This window comes from Perissodus microlepis, chromosome 2, assembly GCF_051167445.1.
Source record: "Perissodus microlepis isolate ML-2025 ecotype Zambia chromosome 2, ASM5116744v1, whole genome shotgun sequence".
Lineage (NCBI taxonomy): Eukaryota > Metazoa > Chordata > Actinopteri > Cichliformes > Cichlidae > Perissodus > Perissodus microlepis.
The window spans coordinates 22,441,648-22,465,961 of record NC_140462.1 but is presented as its reverse complement, the minus strand read 5'-3'; the positions used below and the strand labels follow the sequence as shown (position 1 = coordinate 22,465,961).

At 44.3% G+C, this 24,314-nt stretch overlaps 2 protein-coding genes across 2 annotated transcripts in view; one reads left to right on the top strand and one right to left on the bottom strand.

The window, feature by feature from the left end:
- The window catches only part of mtnr1al (melatonin receptor type 1A like), a 49,834-nt gene extending 42,272 nt beyond the window's left edge, over positions 1-7,562 (top strand). Inside the window, exon 2 of the mRNA XM_084952767.1 lies at positions 2,944-7,562. Within this exon, the coding sequence (XP_084808893.1) occupies positions 2,944-3,713 (770 nt within the window). The 3' untranslated portion in view covers positions 3,714-7,562. The remainder of the gene's footprint in view (positions 1-2,943) is intronic.
- Positions 7,563-19,955: 12,393 nt separating this feature from the next.
- slc36a1 (solute carrier family 36 member 1) overlaps positions 19,956-24,314 on the bottom strand; it is a 30,624-nt gene continuing 26,265 nt past the window's right edge. Inside the window, exon 12 of the mRNA XM_084952745.1 lies at positions 19,956-21,528. Within this exon, the coding sequence (XP_084808871.1) occupies positions 21,254-21,528 (275 nt within the window). The 3' untranslated portion in view covers positions 19,956-21,253. The remainder of the gene's footprint in view (positions 21,529-24,314) is intronic.

Genomic DNA, 24,314 nt, shown 5'->3' with positions numbered 1-24,314 from the left:
AAGTACTTCTTACTAATGTAATGCCCAGACCAGACTCAAATGCTTGTGTGATTCCACGTGTGTGTCTGCCACCGCGTCTGAAAAGTAACACTAAGGTGTGTCCACAAGTGTGATGAAGGGTAAAATATGATGACGAGTCCTACAGGTATCAGCATGTTATGAGTTGGCAGTGAGAATGCGTCGATCTGACTTATCTAGCTGACGACCTGCCTGAAACATTTACATTTACAATAATTGATTACACAGCGGTGGAGAGTAGATTTTATCAAAGTAGATGTCTTTCTGAAAGCGCTGTAACTAAGTTTAAGAATATAATCCACCCACTGTTATCATCTTCAATGCCCTGTACCAACACAGAGCAGAGCAGCTATCTGAAAGCTACCCCAACAGAGGTTGATTATCTTGTTAATAATTTCACCTCCTCACTACGTACGACTCTGGATACTGTAGCTCCAGTGAAAACTAAGGTCTCTAATCAGAAGTACCTGACTCCGTGGTATAATTCTCAAACACGTACCCTAAAGCAGATGACTCGTAATCTGGAGAGGAAATGGCGTGTCACAAATTTAGAGGATCATCATTTAGCCTGGAGAAATAGTTTGCTGCTTTATAAGAAAGCCCTCCGCAAAGCCAGAACATCTTACTATTCATCACTGATTGAAGAAAATAAGAACAACCCCAGGTTTCTCTTCAGCACTGTAGCCAGGCTGACAAAGAGTCAGAGCTCTGTTGAGCCAACCATCCCTTTAACGTTAACTAGTAATGACTTCATGAACTTCTTCACAAATAAAATTTTTATCATTAGAGAAAAAATTACCAGTAATCATCCCACAGATGTAATATTATCTACAGCTACTCTTAGTACCATTGATGTTAAGTTAGACTCTTTTTCTCCAATTGATCTTTCTGAGTTAACTTCAATAATTACTTCCTCCAAACCATCAACGTGTCTTTTAGACCCCATTCCTACAAAACTGCTCAAAGAAGTCCTGCCATTGATTAATTCTTCGATCTTAAATATGATCAACCTATCTCTAATGGTCGGCTATGTACCACAGGCCTTCAAGCTGGCTGTGGTTAAACCTTTACTCAAAAAGCCATCTCTAGACCCAGCAGTCTTAGCTAATTATAGGCCAATCTCCAACCTTCCTTTCATATCAAAAATCCTTGAAAGAGTAGTTGTCAAACAGCTAACAGATCATCTGCAGAGGAATGGTTTATTTGAAGAGTTTCAGTCAGGTTTCAGAGCTCATCACAGCACAGAAACAGCTTTAGTGAAGGTTACAAATGATCTTCTTATGGCCTCTGACAGTGGACTCATCTCTGTGCTTGTCCTGCTAGACCTCAGTGCAGCGTTCGATACTGTCGACCATAATATCCTATTAGAGCGATTAGAACATGCTGTAGGTATTACAGGTACTGCACTGCAGTGGTTTGTATCATATCTATCTAATAGATTCCAATTTGTGCATGTAAATGGAGAGTCCTCTTCACACACTGAGGTTAATTATGGAGTTCCACAGGGTTCAGTGCTAGGACCAATTCTGTTTACATTATACATGCTTCCCTTAGGCAGCATCATTAGAAGACATAGCATACATTTTCACTGCTATGCAGATGACACCCAGCTCTATTTGTCCATGAAGCCAGATAACACACACCAATTAGTTAAACTGCAGGAATGTCTTAAAGACATAAAGACCTGGATGGCCGCTAACTTTCTGCTTCTTAATTCAGATAAAACTGAGGTTATTGTACTCGGCCCTGAAAATCTTAGAAATATGGTATCTAACCAGATTCATACTCTGGATGGCATTACCTTGGCCTCCAGTAACGCTGTGAGGAACCTTGGAGTCATTTTTGACCAGGACATGTCCTTCAACGCACATATTAAACAAATATGTAAGACTGCTTTCTTCCATTTGCGCAACATCTCTAAAATTAGAAATATCCTGTCTCAGAGTGACGCTGAAAAACTAGTTCATGCATTTATTACTTCCAGGCTGGACTACTGTAATTCATTATTATTAGGATGTCCAAAAAACTCACTGAAAAGCCTTCAGCTAATCCAAAATGCTGCAGCAAGAGTACTGACAGGGACTAGAAGGAGAGAGCATATTTCTCCTGTTTTGGCTTCCCTTCATTGGCTTCCTGTTAAATCCAGAATTGAATTCAAAATCCTGCTCCTCACATACAAGGTCTTAAATAATCAGGCCCCATCTTATCTTAATGACCTTGTAGTACCATATCACCCTATTAGAGCACTTCGCTCTCGCTCTGCAGGCCTACTTGTTGTTCCTAGAGTATTTAAAAGTAGAATGGGAGGCAGAGCCTTCAGTTTTCAGGCCTCTCTTCTGTGGAACCAGCTTCCAGTTTGGATTCGGGAGACAGAAACTATCTCTACTTTTAAGATTAGGCTTAAAACTTTCCTTTTTGCTAAAGCATATAGTTAGGGCTGGACCAGGTGACCCTGAATCCTCCCTTAGTTATGCTGCAATAGACGTAGGCTGCCGGGGGATTCCCAAGATGCATTGAGTTTTTCCTTTCCAGTCACCTTTCTCACTCACTATGTATTAATAGACCTCTCTGCATTGAATCATATCTGTTATTAACCTCTGTCTCTCTTCCACAGCATGTCTTTTATCCTGTCTTCCTTCTCTCACCCCAACCGGTCGCAGCAGATGGCCGCCCCTCCCTGAGCCTGGTTCTGCCGGAGGTTTCTTCCTGTTAAAAGGGAGTTTTTCCTTCCCACTGTCGCCAAAGTGCTTGCTCATAGGGGGTCATATGATTGTTGGGTTTTTCTCTGTATCTATGAAGCGCCTTGAGGCGACTTTTGTTGTGATTTGGCGCTATATAAATAAAATTGAATTGAATTGAATTGAAAGATTTTTGGACTAACTCACATTTATACTGACAGCTTGTCATCCTCCTCTTGCTCTACAGGAAACGCCTTTGTTGTGAGCCTGGCCTTCGCTGACTTGGTGGTTGCTATCTATCCCTACCCGCTGGTGCTCACTGCCATTTTCAACGACGGTTGGATCGCCGGCTACATCCACTGTCAGATCAGTGGCTTCCTCATGGGCCTCAGCGTAATTGGCTCCATCTTTAACATCACGGGCATCGCCATCAACCGCTACTGCTACATCTGCCACAGCCTCAAGTATGACAAGCTCTTCTCCAACAGCAACACCATGTGCTACGTCGTGCTCGTCTGGGCGCTCACCATCCTCGCCATCGTCCCCAACTGGTTTGTGGAGTCGCTGCAGTACGACCCGCGGGTTTACTCCTGCACCTTCGCCCAGTCCGTCAGTTCACTGTACACCATCGCCGTGGTGGTGGTGCACTTCATCTTGCCCATTGGCATTGTCAGCTACTGCTACCTGCGTATCTGGATTCTGGTCATCCAGGTGAGGCGGCGGGTCAAACCAGACTCGAGACCTAAAATCAAGCCACACGACCTCCGCAACTTCCTCACTATGTTTGTGGTGTTCGTGCTCTTCGCTGTTTGCTGGGCGCCGCTGAACCTGATTGGCCTGGCAGTGGCAGTGGACTCCACGCTGGGCCGTGCCATCCCAGAGTGGCTGTTCACAGCCAGCTACTTCATGGCGTATTTTAACAGCTGCCTCAATGCCGTCGTCTACGGTGTCCTGAACCATAACTTCAGGAAGGAGTACAAAAGGATCGTCCTCATCATCTTCAAGTTCCACTGCTGAGATGGAATACTTGGAAATGCAGAGATTTTTATCTTTAATGACATGAAAGATAGAAAGAACTTTACCCTGACAGGAAAATAAAACAGGACTGATGAAATGGAAAGAAAGCAAATAAAGGTACAGTGGAAGGAGGACAACAAGAGCACTGAGTGGGAGAGAAAAATAGGAGCGCTTTAATAGCTGCAGGAGGAGAGATGAAGAGCAGACAAAGTGAAATAAATGTTGCCACACTGAGAGTTATCAGTGATGCCTTCAGGGAAACAAGGAGACTAAAAATGCAGAGAGCAAGGGAGAGGCCAGAACTTGGGAAGCACTCCTAACTGGGGAATGTGTTTCATCCTGACTTTCTTGGGTAATGAAGTCGTGACTTAATGTTCAGATGAGAGCATAATTCATTGTGTTTAATTAGCAACATAATTAAGTTAAATGTGGGGTCACTGAGTTGAATAGCATCCTCTGTGAATTAGATTCAAGGCAGAGCTCTGACACTGTGATTTTTTTTAAAGAGGTCGACGCTGTTCCTGTTCATACGAAGTACGAAGATAACGACGAAGATGACAAATCGGCTTTGAGGAGAATGAAGACGCATTATATACTTTTAAAATTGCAAAATCATTTAAGGTGGGACACATTTTTGAACATTAAGGCTGCGAGAGACTCTGTGTGTGCACAACAACAATTGGGATATTTTACTTGTAATATTACTAATCTATGTAAGAAGGTAGCAAACTCTCACTGAGGACAGAGGGGGACGATGGAGGACTTGTCCAGTGACTTCAGCTTTGGACTAAGAGTCCCAGTCTGAAGCATAAAAGTACTCCATGATATGGGTCTGGTTCCTGCAAGACTGGTCCTAACTAAAACTTGATATTTGTTAAGACCAGCCCAACTTAAACCTAGTCTTAACTAAGGTGTCCATGCGTCTATGACTGCAGAGTGATAGAAATGTTGCAGAGTTCACCTGTTTTTACCAACCAGCTGTTGTGTAATGTAATCCAATAAAAACAGCTGTTCAGTGACTTCATTGTCATTCAGCTCTAATAACGAGCCCCAAAATTTACATGAAGTCTGAAAAGTTGCTGTTCAGGTTAAAAGACAGGAACACTTTTTCAAGTAGCTCATCATAAAACATTAACAGCATCACTTACAAAATCCATCACTTCTAGCAGCCATGGTTTGGGTTTCTGCTTTATGGTTTTCTGTATCACAGAGTTCCCTGCACTCAGCTGGTGGCCGTCATGACATCAATGGAATCACGTGTATGCAAATTTTTACCACTTAGAAGGTGCTCAGGTCACCTGCAAATGGTTTAATCACCAAGTCCTTTTAGAAAGGAGCATTATAAGCAGCTACCTGTGCGTTTGTCTCAAGCCCCAAACCTTGGCTCCACTGCCTTCGACTGCAGCTGGCAGTCCTGGTTCTGCTCATCTTAGCAGCTCACTTCTCCACCTGCGGCATTTTCTGACTCTACATCTCACAGAGAAGAAGAAAGACTACCATGGACAGCTGCAGTTCAAGGCAGTGAACAACGATACTTTAAAAATGCAAATAAAAAATACTAAAATAAAGTACCCCGTGTATTCGTGGGGTTGTTAGTAACCCGTTAAAGTCTTTGTGGGGGAAACACTATGCTGTGCTTTTATACTGATACAGTAATAATTACTCTGACTTCCAGTTCTAGTTGTCGGGCCAAAAGCTGGGAGATGACGTATGGATGACCGACACACGCTTAAAGCTCTGAGATCCCAACAAAAAACTCAGTGCAAGGTGAAGTCTGAGAAGTGCCCCACCTCACCACATCCACCTGTGTGAGTCGTGCATCCACAGTCTTAGTGCCCAGATTCCTGCAAAAAACACGTGTCAGAAAATGGTGAAACAAACATGTGCAAGAGTGCAAAACATCCCCACACCTGCTGCCAGGGCACTTAGGAGGCTACAAGCTTTTTTGACTTTGTGAGGCCTGAAAGTTAAAAGTGTCATTAATCAAAATCCACTTTTAATTTAAAGCAGCAAAAGGTTCTTTCTCTGTCGTTCTGCTGTTAAGTGTAACTTTGCAATGATGCTTTCAGGACTCAAACATTTAGTTTGACCGGACAGTGTGATGTATATGGAGAGGGGCGGGGGGTACAATATGCTCCTGAGAGGCTGACTCTGAGACTGTCTCCCTTCATTGCATCATCACCTTCCTCTTCCTGAGAATGAGCGGCACAGGTGTGCCACAGCCTCTCTGCACTGCCTTCACGGTGTCTCCGTGTGCAACCCTCTGCAAACACAGACGGAGACAAAAGGATGAAAACACAGTGTCTGTGTACCGCTGTGTCCTCCCACATGACCACAGCCAGTCTGAGCTCAGCAACCTGAGACTATCAGTGTTCCCTCACAGTCGCATGAGTGAGTCTGCTGTACACACCAAGTCTGAACACAAGCCGAGCATCAGAGAAACAGGCACGAGTGATTAAATCATGGTAACGGTATTCTGAACATGTCACTGTGCTTCATACTGCTGGGGAGCTGAAGATGAATGTTGCATATGTATTAATAAGCTGTGATAATCTGCCTGTGCTTTGGTCCTATTTTAATGAGCTCACTGTGTGTGTGTGTGTGTGTGTGTGTGTGTGTGTGTGTGTGTGTGTGTGTGTGTGTGTGTGTGTGTGTGTGTGTGTGTGTGCGTGCGTGCGTGCATGTTTTGGGACCAGTTTATGGGTCCACTGAGGACCCTTCGATGGCACCAGGGCCAGCTGTTGTGTGTGTTTTGTTTGTTTTTTGTGCCAAGATGTTGCCGGTTCAAAGTCAGTCAAGGTCTGAAGTTTAAAGCCAAATGTTCCTGTGTTCACGTCTTGTAAGCGCAGGCAGGTAATTTACAGGTAAAACAAGGGCATCTGACAAATAATCTGAACTCACAGGAAATCTTCAGTGAGCTGCTGTGAGTCTTCACATCTGTCCAAGAAACAGAGAAAATAAATTGACCAAGAATTAAGTACATTAATTGAAGACCAACAGGAGTTTAGACTAGTTTAACATAACAACGTCTTGTTCTTTTTGACACCACGTAAAAAGAAGCCGTCCTCCCCGTCCTCGGTGCAGATCTGGGACCTGTGGGATTGATCATATCTCTGCTGCCGCTGCGTTGCTAGTTTTATTTACTTTATCAACCTCCAAAGATGAATCTAAGATAATAAATAGTAATATGATGGGAAGCAGTTACTCTCAGATGAAGCTGGACTAATCTAACCAGCTTCCACAGACACTTACAGCGAGTCTGAGAGGTGAAGCTAATGTAAAAACCTAAATTCCTTCTAATGACAACCAGCTGGCTGTTGGCAGGACACCCGTGGATCGATGCTGGATCGGATTGGGATCTGAGGAATCTGCAGTTACAGACTCCAACACGACTGTGAATAAAAGAAAGAAGCACAGATGACATAAATGAATAAAGTGGAATTCATCAATACTCATGTTTGGAAGATAGCACAGCTCGATGAGGACAGCGGCAGGTTTAATTGGCCCACTGAGGGTTTAAAGAAGCACAGTTATTGGCTTTCTTTTTTTTTACCTGAATTACCTGCAGCTGTGTACATCTAAAGACGTATTTCTCTTATTTTTTGTGCTAAAAATCAATGAAGCTTGCTGTTGTTTGTGTGTTTGGATCAGTTTTAAACAAACAGAATGGATGTGAAGGCCAAGCGGCAGCCGGTCGCTCTGAATGACAATGTTCTGGTTTTCCTTTCTTACGCTGTTTTGCACATTGCCGTGGAGAATGTTTCCTCTGAATGTTTGTAATGTCGATGAAACAAAAGAAACCAAGCAACACCTGAAATCCATGTCTTAATAAAAGAACTTTCAGTGTGAGCCGCTGGCCTCCTCGCTTTATTTCACACAGAAACAGCACGCTCACAGAGACACGGTCTTGATCCGGTCTATCGTTATGTTCATGAAGGTTTAACTCTGGTTTCCTCACACGCTGCTGCTCTGTCTGCAGCCACCGCACTCATTTTATTATTTCTTCTTCTCTTATACAGGGAGTGCAGAATTATTAGGCAAGTTGTATTTTTGAGGAATAATTTTATTATTGAACAACAACCATGTTCTCAATGAACCCAAAAAACTCATTAATATCAAAGCTGAATGTTTTTGGAAGTAGTTTTTAGTTTTAGCTATTTTAGGGGGATATCTGTGTGTGCAGGTGACTATTACTGTGCATAATTATTAGGCAACTTAACAAAAAACAAATATATACCCATTTCAATTATTTATTTTTACCAGTGAAACCAATATAACATCTCCACATTCACAAATATACATTTCTGACATTCAAAGACAAAACAAAAACAAATCAGCGACCAATATAGCCACCTTTCTTTGCAAGGACACTCAAAAGCCTGCCATCCATGGATTCTGTCAGTGTTTTGATCTGTTCACCATCAACATTGCGTGCAGCAGCAACCACAGCCTCCCAGACACTGTTCAGAGAGGTGTACTGTTTTCCCTCCTTGTAAATCTCACATTTGATGATGGACCACAGGTTCTCAATGGGGTTCAGATCAGGTGAACAAGGTGGCCATGTCATTAGTTTTTCTTCTTTTATACCCTTTCTTGCCAGCCACGCTGTGGAGTACTTGGACGCGTGTGATGGAGCATTGTCCTGCATGAAAATCATGTTTTTCTTGAAGGATGCAGACTTCTTCCTGTACCACTGCTTGAAGAAGGTGTCTTCCAGAAACTGGCAGTAGGACTGGGAGTTGAGCTTGACTCCATCCTCAACCAGAAAAGGCCCCACAAGCTCATCTTTGATGATACCAGCCCAAACCAGTACTCCACCTCCACCTTGCTGGCGTCTGAGTCGGACTGGAGCTCTCTGCCCTTTACCAATCCAGCCACGGGCCCATCCATCTGGCCCATCAAGACTCACTCTCATTTCATCAGTCCATAAAACCTTAGAAAAACCAGTCTTGAGATATTTCCTGGCCCAGTCTTGACGTTTCAGCTTGTGTGTCTTGTTCAGTGGTGGTCGTCTTTCAGCCTTTCTTACCTTGGCCATGTCTCTGAGTATTGCACACCTTGTGCTTTTGGGCACTCCAGTGATGTTGCAGCTCTGAAATATGGCCAAACTGGTGGCAAGTGGCATCTTGGCAGCTGCACGCTTGACTTTTCTCAGTTCATGGGCAGTTATTTTGCGCCTTGGTTTTTCCACACGCTTCTTGCGACCCTGTTGACTATTTTGAATGAAACGCTTGATTGTTCGATGATCACGCTTCAGAAGCTTTGCAATTTTGAGACTGCTGCATCCCTCTGCAAGATATCTCACTATTTTTGACTTTTCTGAGCCTGTCAAGTCCTTCTTTTGACCCATTTTGCCAAAGGAAAGGAAGTTGCCTGATAATTATGCACACCTGATACAGGGTGTTGATGTCATTAGACCACACCCCTTCTCATTACAGAGATGCACATCACCTAATATGCTTAATTGGTAGTAGGCTTTCGAGCCTATACAGCTTGGAGTAAGACAACATGCATGAAGAGGATGATGTGGACAAAATACTCATTTGCCTAATAATTCTGCACTCCCTGTAAAGTCAATCTCTCTCTCCTGCTGGTACACTTGTCCACATTTGTGACTGATTACAAGTTCTGCCTCTTTCAAATGAACACATCATAGCTCAACTGATAACTCATAGCTAAGTTATCGAGTTGATAACAACCTCTGTGATTGATCGATGAGTTGGTGCGAGTAACTGATCGCAGTCTGAACAACCTCAGATCCATCTGCTGGTTCCAAACTTTAATTGCTTTAAAATACCGGTCAATATTTAAAAGCTGATGCAGGTCAAATACATACAGGTTAATGAGCGCTCATCAGCAGTTAAAAAGTTGCTGTTGCTGTGGTGACAGACCAAAAGGAAGCACTTCCCTACACATTTCTTTGTGTGATTTCAGTCGAGCCACACTGACAGCTATCTGTCTCTCTGCACTTCAACACGCGGCCCATCACCACATCACCCTGTGTAATCTCAGGTCTGTTGCTGTGGCAACAGGAAGATCAGAAGGGTGACCTGTCAGTTTGGAGGAGCTGTCGCCGTGAGCAACGCCGGCAGTCAGCCATCACCTCCCCGCCAGGAGGACAGGTGAAGGAAAGAAATCAAAGAGAAGATGGAGAGATAAAAGGAAGTGAGATAAGCAGGAGGAAGTAACGGGGTGAGGTGTGAGTGGAAATAAATGCTGGCAGCACAGGTGAGTCGAAAACAGCAGCCACACCTGTAAGATTCAAATCTGAAGCACAGCAAACTGAGAACCTGAAAACACCTGGAGCACAGCTGGAGCTGATGCAATGTGAGCGAAACTCGAGTTTCCAACAACAGAGATGACGTGTTTCATCAGACCCCTCTCCCCATCCCTGCTTCAGCCGGCTGACGAAGCTCTCATGTTACCTCATAGAGCATTCAAGTTCTCACGATGCCGTCGGCTGTGATCTTGAATTTTAATGCACTGACCCCCCCGATGCAGAAAGTGCTCCTCAGCTTCACAAGGTTAGATCATTATTGGACTCAGGAGAGGCGCCCGCTGATGAACAGCGAGCAGCTGAAGGATCCTTGCATGTCAGCACCCACCCTGAATCAAAACTGACCTCGCTGACGGCCACATTGCCCAAGTTCAGTTTTACTGGGTTTGAATAAATCAGAAACAGAATGACGGCTGGGTAATGAGGACCTGATCCTCATCAAGGTCTCGTGTATGACCGGTGGCTTGAGCTCACAAAGAGAACACGTGACCCTGTAAACAACGCATCCTGTACTGAACTATTTCTTAGATCTATTTATTACAAACACAGCAGTGATTCCTCCATAATTTATCCATCCAGGCATCTCCTTACACTTACACACTTCAGGGTCAAGGTTAGGCTGGAGCCCATGTTAGCTGTCACAGGGCAAGAGGCAGTTATACCTGGACAGGTACCAACCTGTCACAGAGACAGACAGCTATCACACTCATGCCTACAGACAATGAGCATGTTTGTGGACTGTGGGAGGAAGAACTCAGCCAGCCGGACTATCCAACATTATTACACCAGAGGTGGATGTCAACATGGCATCATTGGGACAGTCACTCAATGTCATCAGACCAGAGTGCTTAATCTGGCTGTCAGTCAGCTGTTCACCTCAGCTGTGGAGCCACTGCCTGTATTTACTCTGTAAAACTCTGTGAAAGGAGTCAAGCACACCAGTGTATGAGTCAGAGCTCTGACCGATCACAGTCATACTCAGGTGAGCTGTTGAGGACATGCTGAACTGTCGCTGGTGTGGCTTTTTTGTCCCTGCTAGTTTCTATTAGCAGCTAACAAACAGTAGCTAACAGTGTTAGCTGCTGCTAGTAGCCGGGTTAGCTAACTTTGTTGGACTCTTCGTGGATAAACTGTAATGAAGCTCATTTCTGGGACACCTGAGCCAAACTTAGCTGGCCACCTTGTGTGTTTTTGCTCAGCTGGTGAAGTGGAGCTGTTGAGAATCAGTCAAGTCAATCAGCTTTATTCGCCACATGCAGGTTGCCCTGCAGTGGAATGGACCCGCCCCCCGACCTTACACCCAACACAGACATCACATGGGGATACAGGTCGGAGATCGGTAGCATTACAGAAAACCACTGAAATATACACTACAATGGGAAAGTAAAAGAGGAAAAAAAGAGACCTCTACTCATGCTGGGCTCCTGGGAGGACAGCATGAGAACAGGAAACAAAAAAACTCCTCTACACAGAAAGCACATAAATGTCCACAGCACAACATTATGGAGCACGTGACAAGCCACAGGGTTGGGTAGGGTTGAGGAGTAATCCTAAGCAAACACAGCAGCCATCCTTGGCGCTGTCACTTGGTGTTCGCTCGCTCTGCGGTAGAGTATCACTTCCTGTTCCTGCTCAAACACAGTGGTGTTTCTGAGTAGCTTATTTGCTTAGCAATTTAATTAACAACTTTTAAATACATTCTTCTTTCATAGTATAATCTTCACGTGCTTCATCCGAAGCACACTTTCTGTGTACTCACTACCTAATTTATAGCCAAAGTATTCACTCACTGTCTCTGTACTGTTTCGCTAGCTTAGCTTAGCTCGTAGCCGACTCGTTAGCACCATGGCTACTTCACCTGTCCCTCCTGCACTTTCTTGCTCATTGTGTCAGATGTTTAGTTACTCCTCGGCCTCCTTTAGCAGTAATGATATCTGTAACAAATGTAGCATATTTGCAGCTTTGGAGGCCAGGATTACTGAATTGGAGACTCGGCTTCGCACCCTTCATTCACCCGTAGCTAGCCAGGCCCCTGTAGCTGGTGCAGCCGAAGATAGCGTAGGCCCCGCTAGCTGTTCCCCGGCAGACCCCAAGCAGCTGGGGAAAGAGGGCGGCTGGGTCACGGTGAGGAGGAAGCATAGTCCTAAACAGAAGCCCCAGGTACACCACCAACCCGTTCATGTGTCTAACCGTTTTTCCCCACTCAGTGACACACCCGCCGGGGGTCAAACTCTGGTAATTGGTGATTCTGTTCTCAGACATGTGAAGCTAGAGACACCGGCAACCATAGTCAATTGTCTTCCAGGGGCCAGAGCAGGCAACATTGAAGGAAATTTAAAACTGCTGGCTAAGGGTAAACGTAAATTCAGTAAAATCATAATTCACGTCGGCAGTAATGACACCCGGTTACGCCAATCGGAGGTCACTAAAATCAATATTGAATCGATGTGCAACTTTGCTAAAACAATGTCGGATTCTGTAGTTTTCTCTGGTCCCCTCCCCAATCAGACCAGGAGTGACATGTTTAGCCGCATGTTCTCCTTAAATTGCTGGCTGTCTGAGTGGTGTCCCAGAAACGATGTGGGCTTCATAGATAATTGGCAAACCTTCTGGAGGAAACCTGGTCTTGTTAGGAGAGACGGCATCCATCCCACTTTGGATGGAGCAGCTCTCATTTCTAGAAATATGGACAAATTTATTAAACCCCCCAAAATATGACTATCCAGAGTTGGGACCAGGAAGCAGAGTTGCAGTCTTACACGCCTCTCTGCAGCTTCTCTCCTCCTGCTACCCCCCCAAAAACCCATCTCCATAGAGACTGTGTCAGCTTCCAAAAAGACAAAAAACAAACTAAAAACCAGCAACAAACAACTTAAACATAAACAATTACAAAGAAAGAACAGTACAGTATCCACATCTGAACCAAAGAGTAAAACAGTGAAATGTGGATTATTAAATATTAGGTCTCTCTCCTCCAAGTCTCTGTTAGTACATGACTTAATAATTGATCAACAAATTGATTTACTCTGCCTTACAGAAACCTGGTTGCAGCAGGATGATTATGTTAGTTTAAATGAATCAACACCCCCGAGTCATTCTAACTACCAGAAACCTCGAAGCACAGGCCGAGGGGGCGGTGTGGCAGCAATTTTTCACACCAGCCTATTAATTAATGAAAGACCAAGACAGACTTTTAATTCATTTGAAAGCCTGATGCTTAACATTGTCCACCCCAGCTGTGAAACTCAGAAACCAGTCTTACTTGTTATCATCTATCGTCCACCTGGGCCTTACACAGAGTTTCTGTCTGATTTCTCAGACTTTATATCTAATTTAGTTCTGAGCTCAAATAAAATAATTATTGTGGGTGATTTTAACATCCATGTAGATGCTAAAAATGACAGCCTCAACATGGCATTTAGTCTGTTATTAGACTCAATTGGCTTCTCTCAAAATGTAAAAGAACCCACCCACCACTTTAATCACACTCTAGATCTTGTTTTAACATATGGCATAGAAACTGAACATTTAACAGTGTTTCCTGAAAACCCTCTCCTGTCTGATCATTTCCTGATAACATTTACATTTACAATAATTGATTACACAGCGGTGGAGAGTAGATTTTATCAAAGTAGATGTCTTTCTGAAAGCGCTGTAACTAAGTTTAAGAATATAATCCACCCACTGTTATCATCTTCAATGCCCTGTACCAACACAGAGCAGAGCAGCTATCTGAACGCTACCCCAACAGAGGTTGATTATCTTGTTAATAATTTCACCTCCTCACTACGTACGACTCTGGATACTGTAGCTCCAGTGAAAACTAAGGTCTCTAATCAGAAGTACCTGACTCCGTGGTATAATTCTCAAACACGTACCCTAAAGCAGATGACTCGTAATCTGGAGAGGAAATGGCGTGTCACAAATTTAGAGGATCATCATTTAGCCTGGAGAAATAGTTTGCTGCTTTATAAGAAAGCCCTCCGCAAAGCCAGAACATCTTACTATTCATCACTGATTGAAGAAAATAAGAACAACCCCAGGTTTCTCTTCAGCACTGTAGCCAGGCTGACAAAAATCAGAGCTCTGTTGAGCCAACCATCCCTTTAACGTTAACTAGTAATGACTTCATGAACTTCTTCACAAATAAAATTTTTATCATTAGAGAAAAAATTACCAGTAATCATCCCACAGATGTAATATTATCTACAGCTACTCTTAGTACCATTGATGTTAAGTTAGACTCTTTTTCTCCAATTGATCTTTCTGAGTTAACTTCAATAATTACTTCCTCCAAACCATCAACGTGTCTTTTAGACCCCATTCCTACAAAACTGCTCAAAGAAGTCCTGCCATTGATTAATTCTTCGATCTTAAATATGATCAACCTATCTCTAATGGTCGGCTATGTACCACAGGCCTTCAAGCTGGCTGTGGTTAAACCTTTACTCAAAAAGCCATCTCTAGACCCAGCAGTCTTAGCTAATTATAGGCCAATCTCCAACCTTCCTTTCATATCAAAAATCCTTGAAAGAGTAGTTGTCAAACAGCTAACAGATCATCTGCAGAGGAATGGTTTATTTGAAGAGTTTCAGTCAGGTTTCAGAGCTCATCACAGCACAGAAACAGCTTTAGTGAAGGTTACAAATGATCTTCTTATGGCCTCTGACAGTGGACTCATCTCTGTGCTTGTCCTGCTAGACCTCAGTGCAGCGTTCGATACTGTTGACCATAATATCCTATTAGAGCGATTAGAACATGCTGTAGGTATTACAGGTACTGCACTGCAGTGGTTTGTATCATATCTATCTAATAGACTCCAATTTGTGCATGTAAATGGAGAGTCCTCTTCACACACTGAGGTTAATTATGGAGTTCCACAGGGTTCAGTGCTAGGACCAATTCTGTTTACATTATACATGCTTCCCTTAGGCAGCATCATTAGAAGACATAGCATACATTTTCACTGCTATGCAGATGACACCCAGCTCTATCTGTCCATGAAGCCAGATAACACACACCAATTAGTTAAACTGCAGGAATGTCTTAAAGACATAAAGACCTGGATGGCCGCTAACTTTCTGCTTCTTAATTCAGATAAAACTGAGGTTATTGTACTCGGCCCTGAAAATCTTAGAAATATGGTATCTAACCAGATTCTTACTCTGGATGGCATTACCTTGGCCTCCAGTAACGCTGTGAGGAACCTTGGAGTCATTTTTGACCAGGACATGTCCTTCAACGCACATATTAAACAAATATGTAAGACTGCTTTCTTCCATTTGCGCAACATCTCTAAAATTAGAAATATCCTGTCTCAGAGTGACGCTGAAAAACTAGTTCATGCATTTATTACTTCCAGGCTGGACTACTGTAATTCATTATTATTAGGATGTCCAAAAAACTCACTGAAAAGCCTTCAGCTAATCCAAAATGCTGCAGCAAGAGTACTGACAGGGACTAGAAGGAGAGAGCATATTTCTCCTGTTTTGGCTTCCCTTCATTGGCTTCCTGTTAAATCCAGAATTGAATTCAAAATCCTGCTCCTCACATACAAGGTCTTAAATAATCAGGCCCCATCTTATCTTAATGACCTTGTAGTACCATATCACCCTATTAGAGCACTTCGCTCTCGCTCTGCAGGCCTACTTGTTGTTCCTAGAGTATTTAAAAGTAGAGTGGGAGGCAGAGCCTTCAGTTTTCAGGCCCCTCTTCTGTGGAACCAGCTTCCAGTTTGGATTCGGGAGACAGAAACTATCTCTACTTTTAAGATTAGGCTTAAAACTTTCCTTTTTGCTAAAGCATATAGTTAGGGCTGGACCAGGTGACCCTGAATCCTCCCTTAGTTATGCTGCAATAGACGTAGGCTGCCGGGGGATTCCCAAGATGCATTGAGTTTTTCCTTTCCAGTCACCTTTCTCACTCACTATGTATTAATAGACCTCTCTGCATTGAATCATATCTGTTATTAACCTCTGTCTCTCTTCCACAGCATGTCTTTTATCCTGTCTTCCTTCTCTCACCCCAACCGGTCGCAGCAGATGGCCGCCCCTCCCTGAGCCTGGTTCTGCCGGAGGTTTCTTCCTGTTAAAAGGGAGTTTTTCCTTCCCACTGTCGCCAAAGTGCTTGCTCATAGGGGGTCATATGATTGTTGGGTTTTTCTCTGTATCTATGAAGCGCCTTGAGGCGACTTTTGTTGTGATTTGGCGCTATATAAATAAAATTGAATTGAATTGAATTGAATCCTGCACTGCGCCACCATTCCAGCGCGGGCCCAGACCTGTCGTGTTCTCCAGGAGGGAACAAGCATCGAAGGCGTTTGGAAAGGGAGGGGGGGATAAGTGAGTGCTTATCAGTGTATGTGTATGTGTGTGCGTGTCCAGAGTTCAGCTGAGACAGTGTCCTTCGCCCTTCCAGGCTAAGTAAACAGTCTTCCAGCCAACCCAGGTGGCCTTGCATGGAATGGGAAGAACAGTCTAAACACAGTCGTTATCAGGGTGTTTTTGTTCAGCTCCAGCCTTGAGCCCATAGCTGGCGCCGAAGGGATAGCCGCATTATGGTGGTGGTTTTCTTTAGTGCGAACAACTCATGAGAATTTCAAAGCTGTTCTTAACAGTCCAACACTGGACTCTCAATCTCCCGTTGGAGAGCCGCGAGCTTCTCCATGATGTTATCAAACTTATGCTCCGTGGTCTTGTCATTCTTGTGCTCAAAGAGCAGATTCGGAGAACTCACGACCGCAGTGAGCTGCTCCAAGATGTGATCCAACTTTTGCTCAGAGGTGTTATTCTGGGTGAACTTCTCCAAGATGTGATCCAATTTGCGCTCAGAGGTCTTATTCTGAGTATTCACGGCAGCCGTAAGCTTCTCCAAGATCTTATCCATGCTGCACTCAATGAGCCCATTCTGAGAAGTCACGCCTCGTCCCATTGTTTCAATCCCAGCGGGCAGCCTTGTGGGGGTTTGAACAGCCGATTCCGCTTTCTTAATTCTTCGATAAGCCAGGGCGAAGCCAGCTCCGATCAGCAAGAACCCTGTTATCATGGTTCCGAATAGGTAGAGATCTTCAGCGTCTTCGATCGACAGTCCCGCCAGGCACACGATTCTCCATTTCTGCCACCCATCCATCGTGTATCTGGCAGGGAAAATGCCACCCGGACACTCAGGCTCACCCGAGCCCAGACTTCTTGTTGAGAAAAGGGTGTCAATAGCATTCAGGGACCAGTTGATCAAATCCATAATTCTCTTTTAGGTTTTAGAGAACAGACTGTGAGAGAGTGTTCCAGGGAAAAGTAATACAAAAAACACGAGACTAGACAAGGACATAAGAGGCTAAGCAGGGAAGATAAGGGAGAGGAGGGGAGGAGAAAAGTGTGACTGCCTTCGCCAAGAGCCAAACGAGAAAAAAACAAAAAAACAACCCCCCCCAAGCATTCACACCAGGAGAGTCCAGTCAGGTTTAGGAAACCAGTTATGCCCCAGGATGAAGGAAAGATGTGATGTGATCTCTCATTTGAGAGATCACATAATATCTGAAAAGGGGGATGAGCCCTTGTCAGATATTAAAACACAAGGATGATCGTTCACATCTTGAGTCTGAAGCTGCAGACATGACTTTAAATGTCCCTCCAGGGCAAATGGCCTCTTGCAGTTGTTCTCCTCCACCTTTGGTGTTTCAAGTATGTGGCTGATCTGTGAAACACCATTAGTGCAAAGGCAGAAGTCCTCACTGACCATCATATTTAAATATGGTGGGGAAACATAGCAGCTTTATGAGTATGCATTAATAAAGATATAATTACACAGTAATAAATGTATATGTACAATATCTTGTTTTTATTTTGAATAATAAACTGTACTTTAAATTGTTTGTCCCCGGTTCTCTAGATGAATCTATGAAAAATACCAAAGCCAACATGATTTGACATGAATAGTATTTTTGCCCAACAAAGTGATTACCAAACGGCTGTTGGCTGAAACTTTGGCACATCTCAGCATGGTGCAATGTGTCCTTAAAAATCTTACAAAACTGGACCAAAGTGTGAGGTCTAAAAACTATCTACACAGAACAGTATCTGAAAGTGAGGGGAAAGAAGACAGACATTTCTACTTCGTGTTAATAACACATGCTAACACAGAGTGGTGGCTCAGACTGCCATCTTACCTGTGATCATTCAAAATGATCCTTTTCAGGATTAATACAAATCTGCTGACCAGTAAGAACCTTAGAGCCAGACATGTCCAGTTTCTGCTCCATAGAGTGAAGTCTGGTGACAGTGGTTAGCATAGAAATGTTAGTATTTCTATTACATAGTATTTTTATGGATGGTTGCAGTCATTCAGGCACTAATTACTAGAGAAAGTCCTGAAACTCTTATAAAGTGAGTATTACATTTCCTATATGGGGTTCATGCCTTTAACCAGAGCGCTGATGAAGTGAAACGTCGTCCACAGAAGCTGCGGCTCAGCCCTCGGACGGCCCCAAGAGGAAAACGTGTTTCCAATGATGACATGGTGTATATGAAAAAGGCATTTTCTTCAGGGATTTTAGTAATTAGAGACTTTTCTGTTTGGCCTTTTGTCCAGGTGTAAACCATGTTTTAGGTCACTGAAAATGAAGTTTTTATCTTTTTATCTTACAGCGTCAAATTGATGTCATGAATATCTGAGCTGAGGCATGTTGGTGTGACGAGCAGAGGGTAATTCAAACTGAGATTACACCAGTTCACATGTGATTAACAACTTATTGGCCAATGAAGATACTCCGATAATTCCTAAAATAAAAATAAACATCTTCATTTATTGAATAAGACTCAAAATTGGAGCCCAAAACCATAAAACAATCTGAAGAGTGTCCCTGTTCTCAGTCATCCTAAGGAGCTCAGAAAGGAAGTGACTAGCCGACTTTAAGTTCACCTTCATCCACGTCGTCACGAAACTTAAAGTGAAGAGTTAACAGAGAGCAGGCGAGCAGTGAGCTCTAGTCATCATATAAAAACATCCAGCTCTCCTGCACAGCCCCATATCTGAAGACACATTAATAAAAACTATCAACCATTGTTAAATTCCACAATACTGCAAAATGAAGCTTGTAGAAATTTGGAAAAAAAAAAATGTAGAAAAAAAGAAAATGCCATTTTAAATTTTTATACAACAAGTAGCACAAAAACAAGAACATCGGCAGATAGTCTGATTAGCCTTACTTAAAATAATGGATCAGGACCCCCTTGAAGCACAGTCATGTCCATCCATGGTAGCTTTGATGGCAGGAAACATGCCCAACAGAAATCAGTGCCGTGGACTCATTGGAGGAACGCGCTCACGTTCATGACCACGAACAGTCTACACGCTGAGCTAAACGCAGCGTGAAGCAGCTCATGCTAAATATCCCAGTCCAGTTAATTTAATTCCATCTCTGGCCAAGCTTCACAGGGAAAACGAGCCCCAGCGGACCCTCTCCCTCTCATTTATGTCAATTAGGCGGTGGAAGGATTACTCGGACTGCTTCTGTGGCGCATGTTGAAAAGCATTTGCACCTCGGGGAGCGGAGCACATGAACCAGGCAGAAACGCTCATACAGGCAGCTCCAAGGTGTCCGTCTGGCCTCAACTTCAATTCTGCAGAGTGGATAGGCAGCAGAGGCTGATAATAATCTGCCCTTTCTGGACAACTACAGTTACAGCTAACTCCAAACACACTCATGCATTGGTAATATTTAGGGGCTGATGTTCAGTCATACCGACTGCTCTGATGCTCTTACTCTGGGGTCATCAACAGAGTTTTAATCATGTGTGCTACGAACAACTTCGTTTTCTACCTCATTTGTCAGGATGTGATGCCAAACGTCCAGTAACAAATCCCTCTAAAAATTTCCGAACCCAGTTCCGGATCGGCTCCAAGAGTTGGCGAGTTTTCAGATCCTTATGAGTCATCCTGCTAACACGAAGAGACTGAAACGCACGAACTTGGACTTTCAACATCTTTATTCTGAGAAAGTAAAGAGTAAAGAAATGAGAGTGCTTTAGCAAATGAAGGTCTCACACATATGAAGGATGCAGGCCGTCAGCTGGATGAAGTTTGGAATATTTTACATTTCTTGATGTTTTCATGCTGAAATGCACTCATTTGATCAGCTGCAACCTGACACTTACGACAGAAAAGGAAAATTAAAGTTTAGATGAGTATTTACATGTGCAAACATTTACGATGGATGGATATATACACACACACAGAACAACTTCCAGCCCTGCATGAGGTGATTTCACAGGTGAAGGGAAACCAAAAGTCTGTTATCTAATGCCACACGGACAAAGACACACGACAGCACAGACGCTTCACTGTGAGGCGTCGACAACACCTACAAGCCCGCAGTTAAAACTTGCTATATTAGATACATGCAGCTAAAACCTGATGCCGTTTGTTTGTAGCGACTGATCATCGGGCACTAATGCAGCTGTAATATTCACAAGAACATCTGGCACATTTTTAGGGGGTTTTAATCCCTGCACACCTGCCACACTCCTCCCAGAGGATCCCGAGACCCTCACAGGCTCTGCCTCTTGCACCTGTGACCTTGTTCTGTTTGTCACCGCTCACATTTTGACCCAAAGCTGAGAGCAAGAGAGCAGCTGTACTGTTTAACAGCTGCTGTGTCATCCTGGTGAGTCTGCTGTGATGAGATACGAACGATCTCCTGGCACTTCGAGGCGTTCCCGTCAGAACCGCTATGACCCTCGACCCAAGCAACAGCGGATTTTTAATTTTTTAAAGCGATTTTAAAACTATAGTCAAAGTGAATAAGGCAGAAATCAAAGTCCTAAACAAACATGTTTACTTCTAAACTGGGGGCTGCGTAAAGCGAAGGTGTTTTACAAGGCTCCAAATTGGATGTTAAAAACTGAGGTAGTTTGATTTTTTGACTAAAACACCACAAACAATAATCAGTCAAAAGAATAAATTACCTCTAACCCCCGTACCATCTCCTACCTTCTCCATCATCATTAATCTGTTAGATTGCACTAAAAGGATGGACTTGATAAAACGTGACTGTCAGGTACAAACAGAACATGACACAGCAGTGAAACATCGAGCACCACAGGTTCTCCATGCTCCTTAATCGTAGACATGTCACAGATTTATCCTGAAACAGCTGTGATGTCCAACAGCAGCAGATAAAATGAGATAAAAGTTCAAATGTGCACTAAAATGGTTTCAAATGGCCCGAGCAGGCCTCCATCCACCCGCCGGGAGTCACGCCACTTCATCACTGAACCAAGAAGGTGGATGGCGTCTCGTCGTGCTTGTGTCCGTTGCGGGCAACGATCTCCACGATGGCAATGTAGGTCCCCGTGACAAAGCCAATCAGCCCCACCAGGCTGATGACGAGGTTCTTGACTTTCACCGGCAGCGACAGGCCCTCGCCGTAGAAAACGATGAGCTGCAGCAGGGGTGGGAAGATGAGCGCCAGGAAGCTGCTGCTGACCGAGCCCACCAACGAGATGACGAGGTCCAGCTCTGGGATCAGGATGGCGAGGGCACCTGGGATACGAGAGGAGGAAAGAAGGACACAGTGAACAACATCATCTTTAAAGTGGAACGTGGCCTCAAACATTTCTAATGAGCTCAGTGCTTCTACAGGAAACAATCCATGGTTCTCTAAAAGGTAATTTTCCTCTGGGCGCACACCAAACCCTCTGTGGGATTTCCAAAACACTTTTATTCATGAATGACTGTGAGGCCAAAGGTCAGACTGCGCAGTGATGATGTCACACAGGAGATGTTCCTAACACACCAGCAAACATGTCAGACAAAGGAGGATTATTCTGAACTGTGAATCGTGCAAAGCTTATCTAACAGACTGGTTATTACCACAGAGCTGGAAATGAGAAGAGAAGGTGTGTTTAATGAGCAGTTTCAAACCTGCTGGATCATGGTGTGGCCGCTCAGGTGAACATTTGTCATACTGAATCGTCACCTGGTGAGTGTTGGATCTCAGTGAACGCTTGACTGCCAGACCTTTTGTTTTCGATGATTAAAGACGAGTGTCCTCATCTTTCCTGATAGCGAGTCTGTTGCCCATTAATTTTTAAATCATGGGCAACGTAAAGTTGGCGCTGAAAAAGGAGAAGTGACGGCTGAGAGATGAAGTGAGGTCGGAGAGCAGCAATAGCCAGAGGGGAAGACGGCAAACCGAGGAGGCGGCGGGAGAGCCTCCCACCATGTGGAGTTTGTTCTCACGTGTTGGTGGAAGCGCCGACCGTGACACTGAAGTCACCGGGGACCTGAAGTGCCTTCACCTGTTGCCGTGGAGATGGGCATAAAGGGCGATGGCCGACCGTGCTCGTACAAAACAAGCGGCCCGCTGACAGGACGTCAAAGCGTTTGCCTGAAAATGTTTGCACATGAGCAGGTTCAAGTCACGCTCCTCTCTGTGGCGAGTGCACGGGACAAATCAGCTGATAAAAGATTTTCTCAACCAGAATCGATCGTGCTCAGATCTGTCAGATTAACTTCTGGGGCAACGGCAAAGTCGAGCTTTCACACAACAAGAGCGGAAACCTGTCACCTCTAGGGAACGGCTCCTGAAGCCTGCTCTTCAAACTCCATTTGAAGCTTTGCAGTTTACCAAGTCATCAAATGAGGCAGGAGCTGTGAGGCGAGTGAGGCTTATTAGAGAACATGCTGAGCCTCTCCGGGGAGGAGGCGTGGTCCCTGGAGAGGAGGCGTGGATCTTCAAAGTGCCGGAGAGAACACTCTGAGCACGCTAATTTGGTCGTAGCACTTTTAGGGCTTCAGAGACAAAACAGATTTTTTCTGCCTGGGTTTAAAAAGAGAGAGAGCATGCTACACACTGAAAGATGAAGACTAGGAAGGCTGGGCATCACATCATTGTATACGGATTATCCATTTTTTAAATGTCCCGGGCAGTCGAAAAGGAGGTACAGCTGTTGAGAAATGCTAGGAGCTAACTGGGCGCTAACCGTGTCATTCAAAAACATTAACTGTTGCAGTGTTGGCAAAGAGAGGAAGTGACGTAAGATTTGCGCATGCGTGGTACCGATCGGAGTCTACGAATTTGGACAGCCTTTGTTGCGTCGCTGTGACGAAATCGGCCTACAAATGCGGCCTCAGGAGGATGCAGCCCATGAATTTGGACACCCCCTATAGCTTACATTTATTCTGTAAATAAACAGGAAGGTGACATAAGGTTTACAGAGTCAAAGTTCAAAGACGAATCAAATACTACATGATGTTTATGAACACTGTGCAGGAAGGAAGCAATCACCTGACTGATTCTTACATAGTACATCAGGAGGAGCGACAATCATGGGCTCAGTTTACAGAGTTTAAAACAAGGAAATTATTAATCATCAATCCAAAACAAACATTCAACCAGAGTGGGCAGCCTACCCGTCTGCTGAGGCTTAAAAACATGTACAGCACAGTGTCATCGGCATAGACATTAAAATAAATTCCAGAAAAAGAAAAACAATACAACTGGACCCAGCACTGAACCCTGCAGGAACCCTCCACAGGTTAGAAAAGCAGTGTCAGAGAACATCCTTCCACATAAAACCAAAAACAGAGCAGAGTCACAGATACCAACTAAAAATTTCATTTTAAATGACTCAATAACAACAACAGCCGAGAGAGCATGACGAGGTCTCTCCCTTCTGTGCTGACCTCGTCATGCCTTTAACCACACCCCCTCAGGTGTAGAGGTAGGGCTGCAGAGCGTACAGCATCAGTGCATCTCAGTGCCATTACCCTCTATTCAGACGGTGTCAGTTTCGAATATGTGTATAACTTTCTATTTAAACCCACCAGCATCAACAGACACTGGGAAGGCCGGGCTGGTTTCACAGCCAGAAGAAAAATGGGGGTGCGGTGGCTTTTAGCCCGTCAGCGGGAGCCTGTGAACTGAGCCAAAAGCTTTTAAATGAGAGATGGACCTGCTGGACTTCAGCTGCGTCCAGCAGTGGTGATGCTCCGAGGTGGGATCACAGACTTTTTGGGAGGGCTTTGGTCTACTTTCTCCACAGGGAGTCAGAGGGTACCGGCGCCACCGGCAAACACTTCCCAGAGAGGAAAGCAAGCCCGTGGCGGCGGCAGGCAGGCGGGCTCTCTGATTGTCTGTCGCTCGGTGGACCGCACCTCATTAAAGATGTCGGGGGGGGGGCTCAGTAACTCCCGGGCCGTTTCACTGGGAATAACCGAAGTCTGCATAAGTTAAAGTTGGCTTTTTTGGCAGAAGACTAAACTCCACAGAGAAAACGGCTCAAACTGTGAAAGCAGTCATTAGCTTAAAGAAGTCTGTGCTGCGT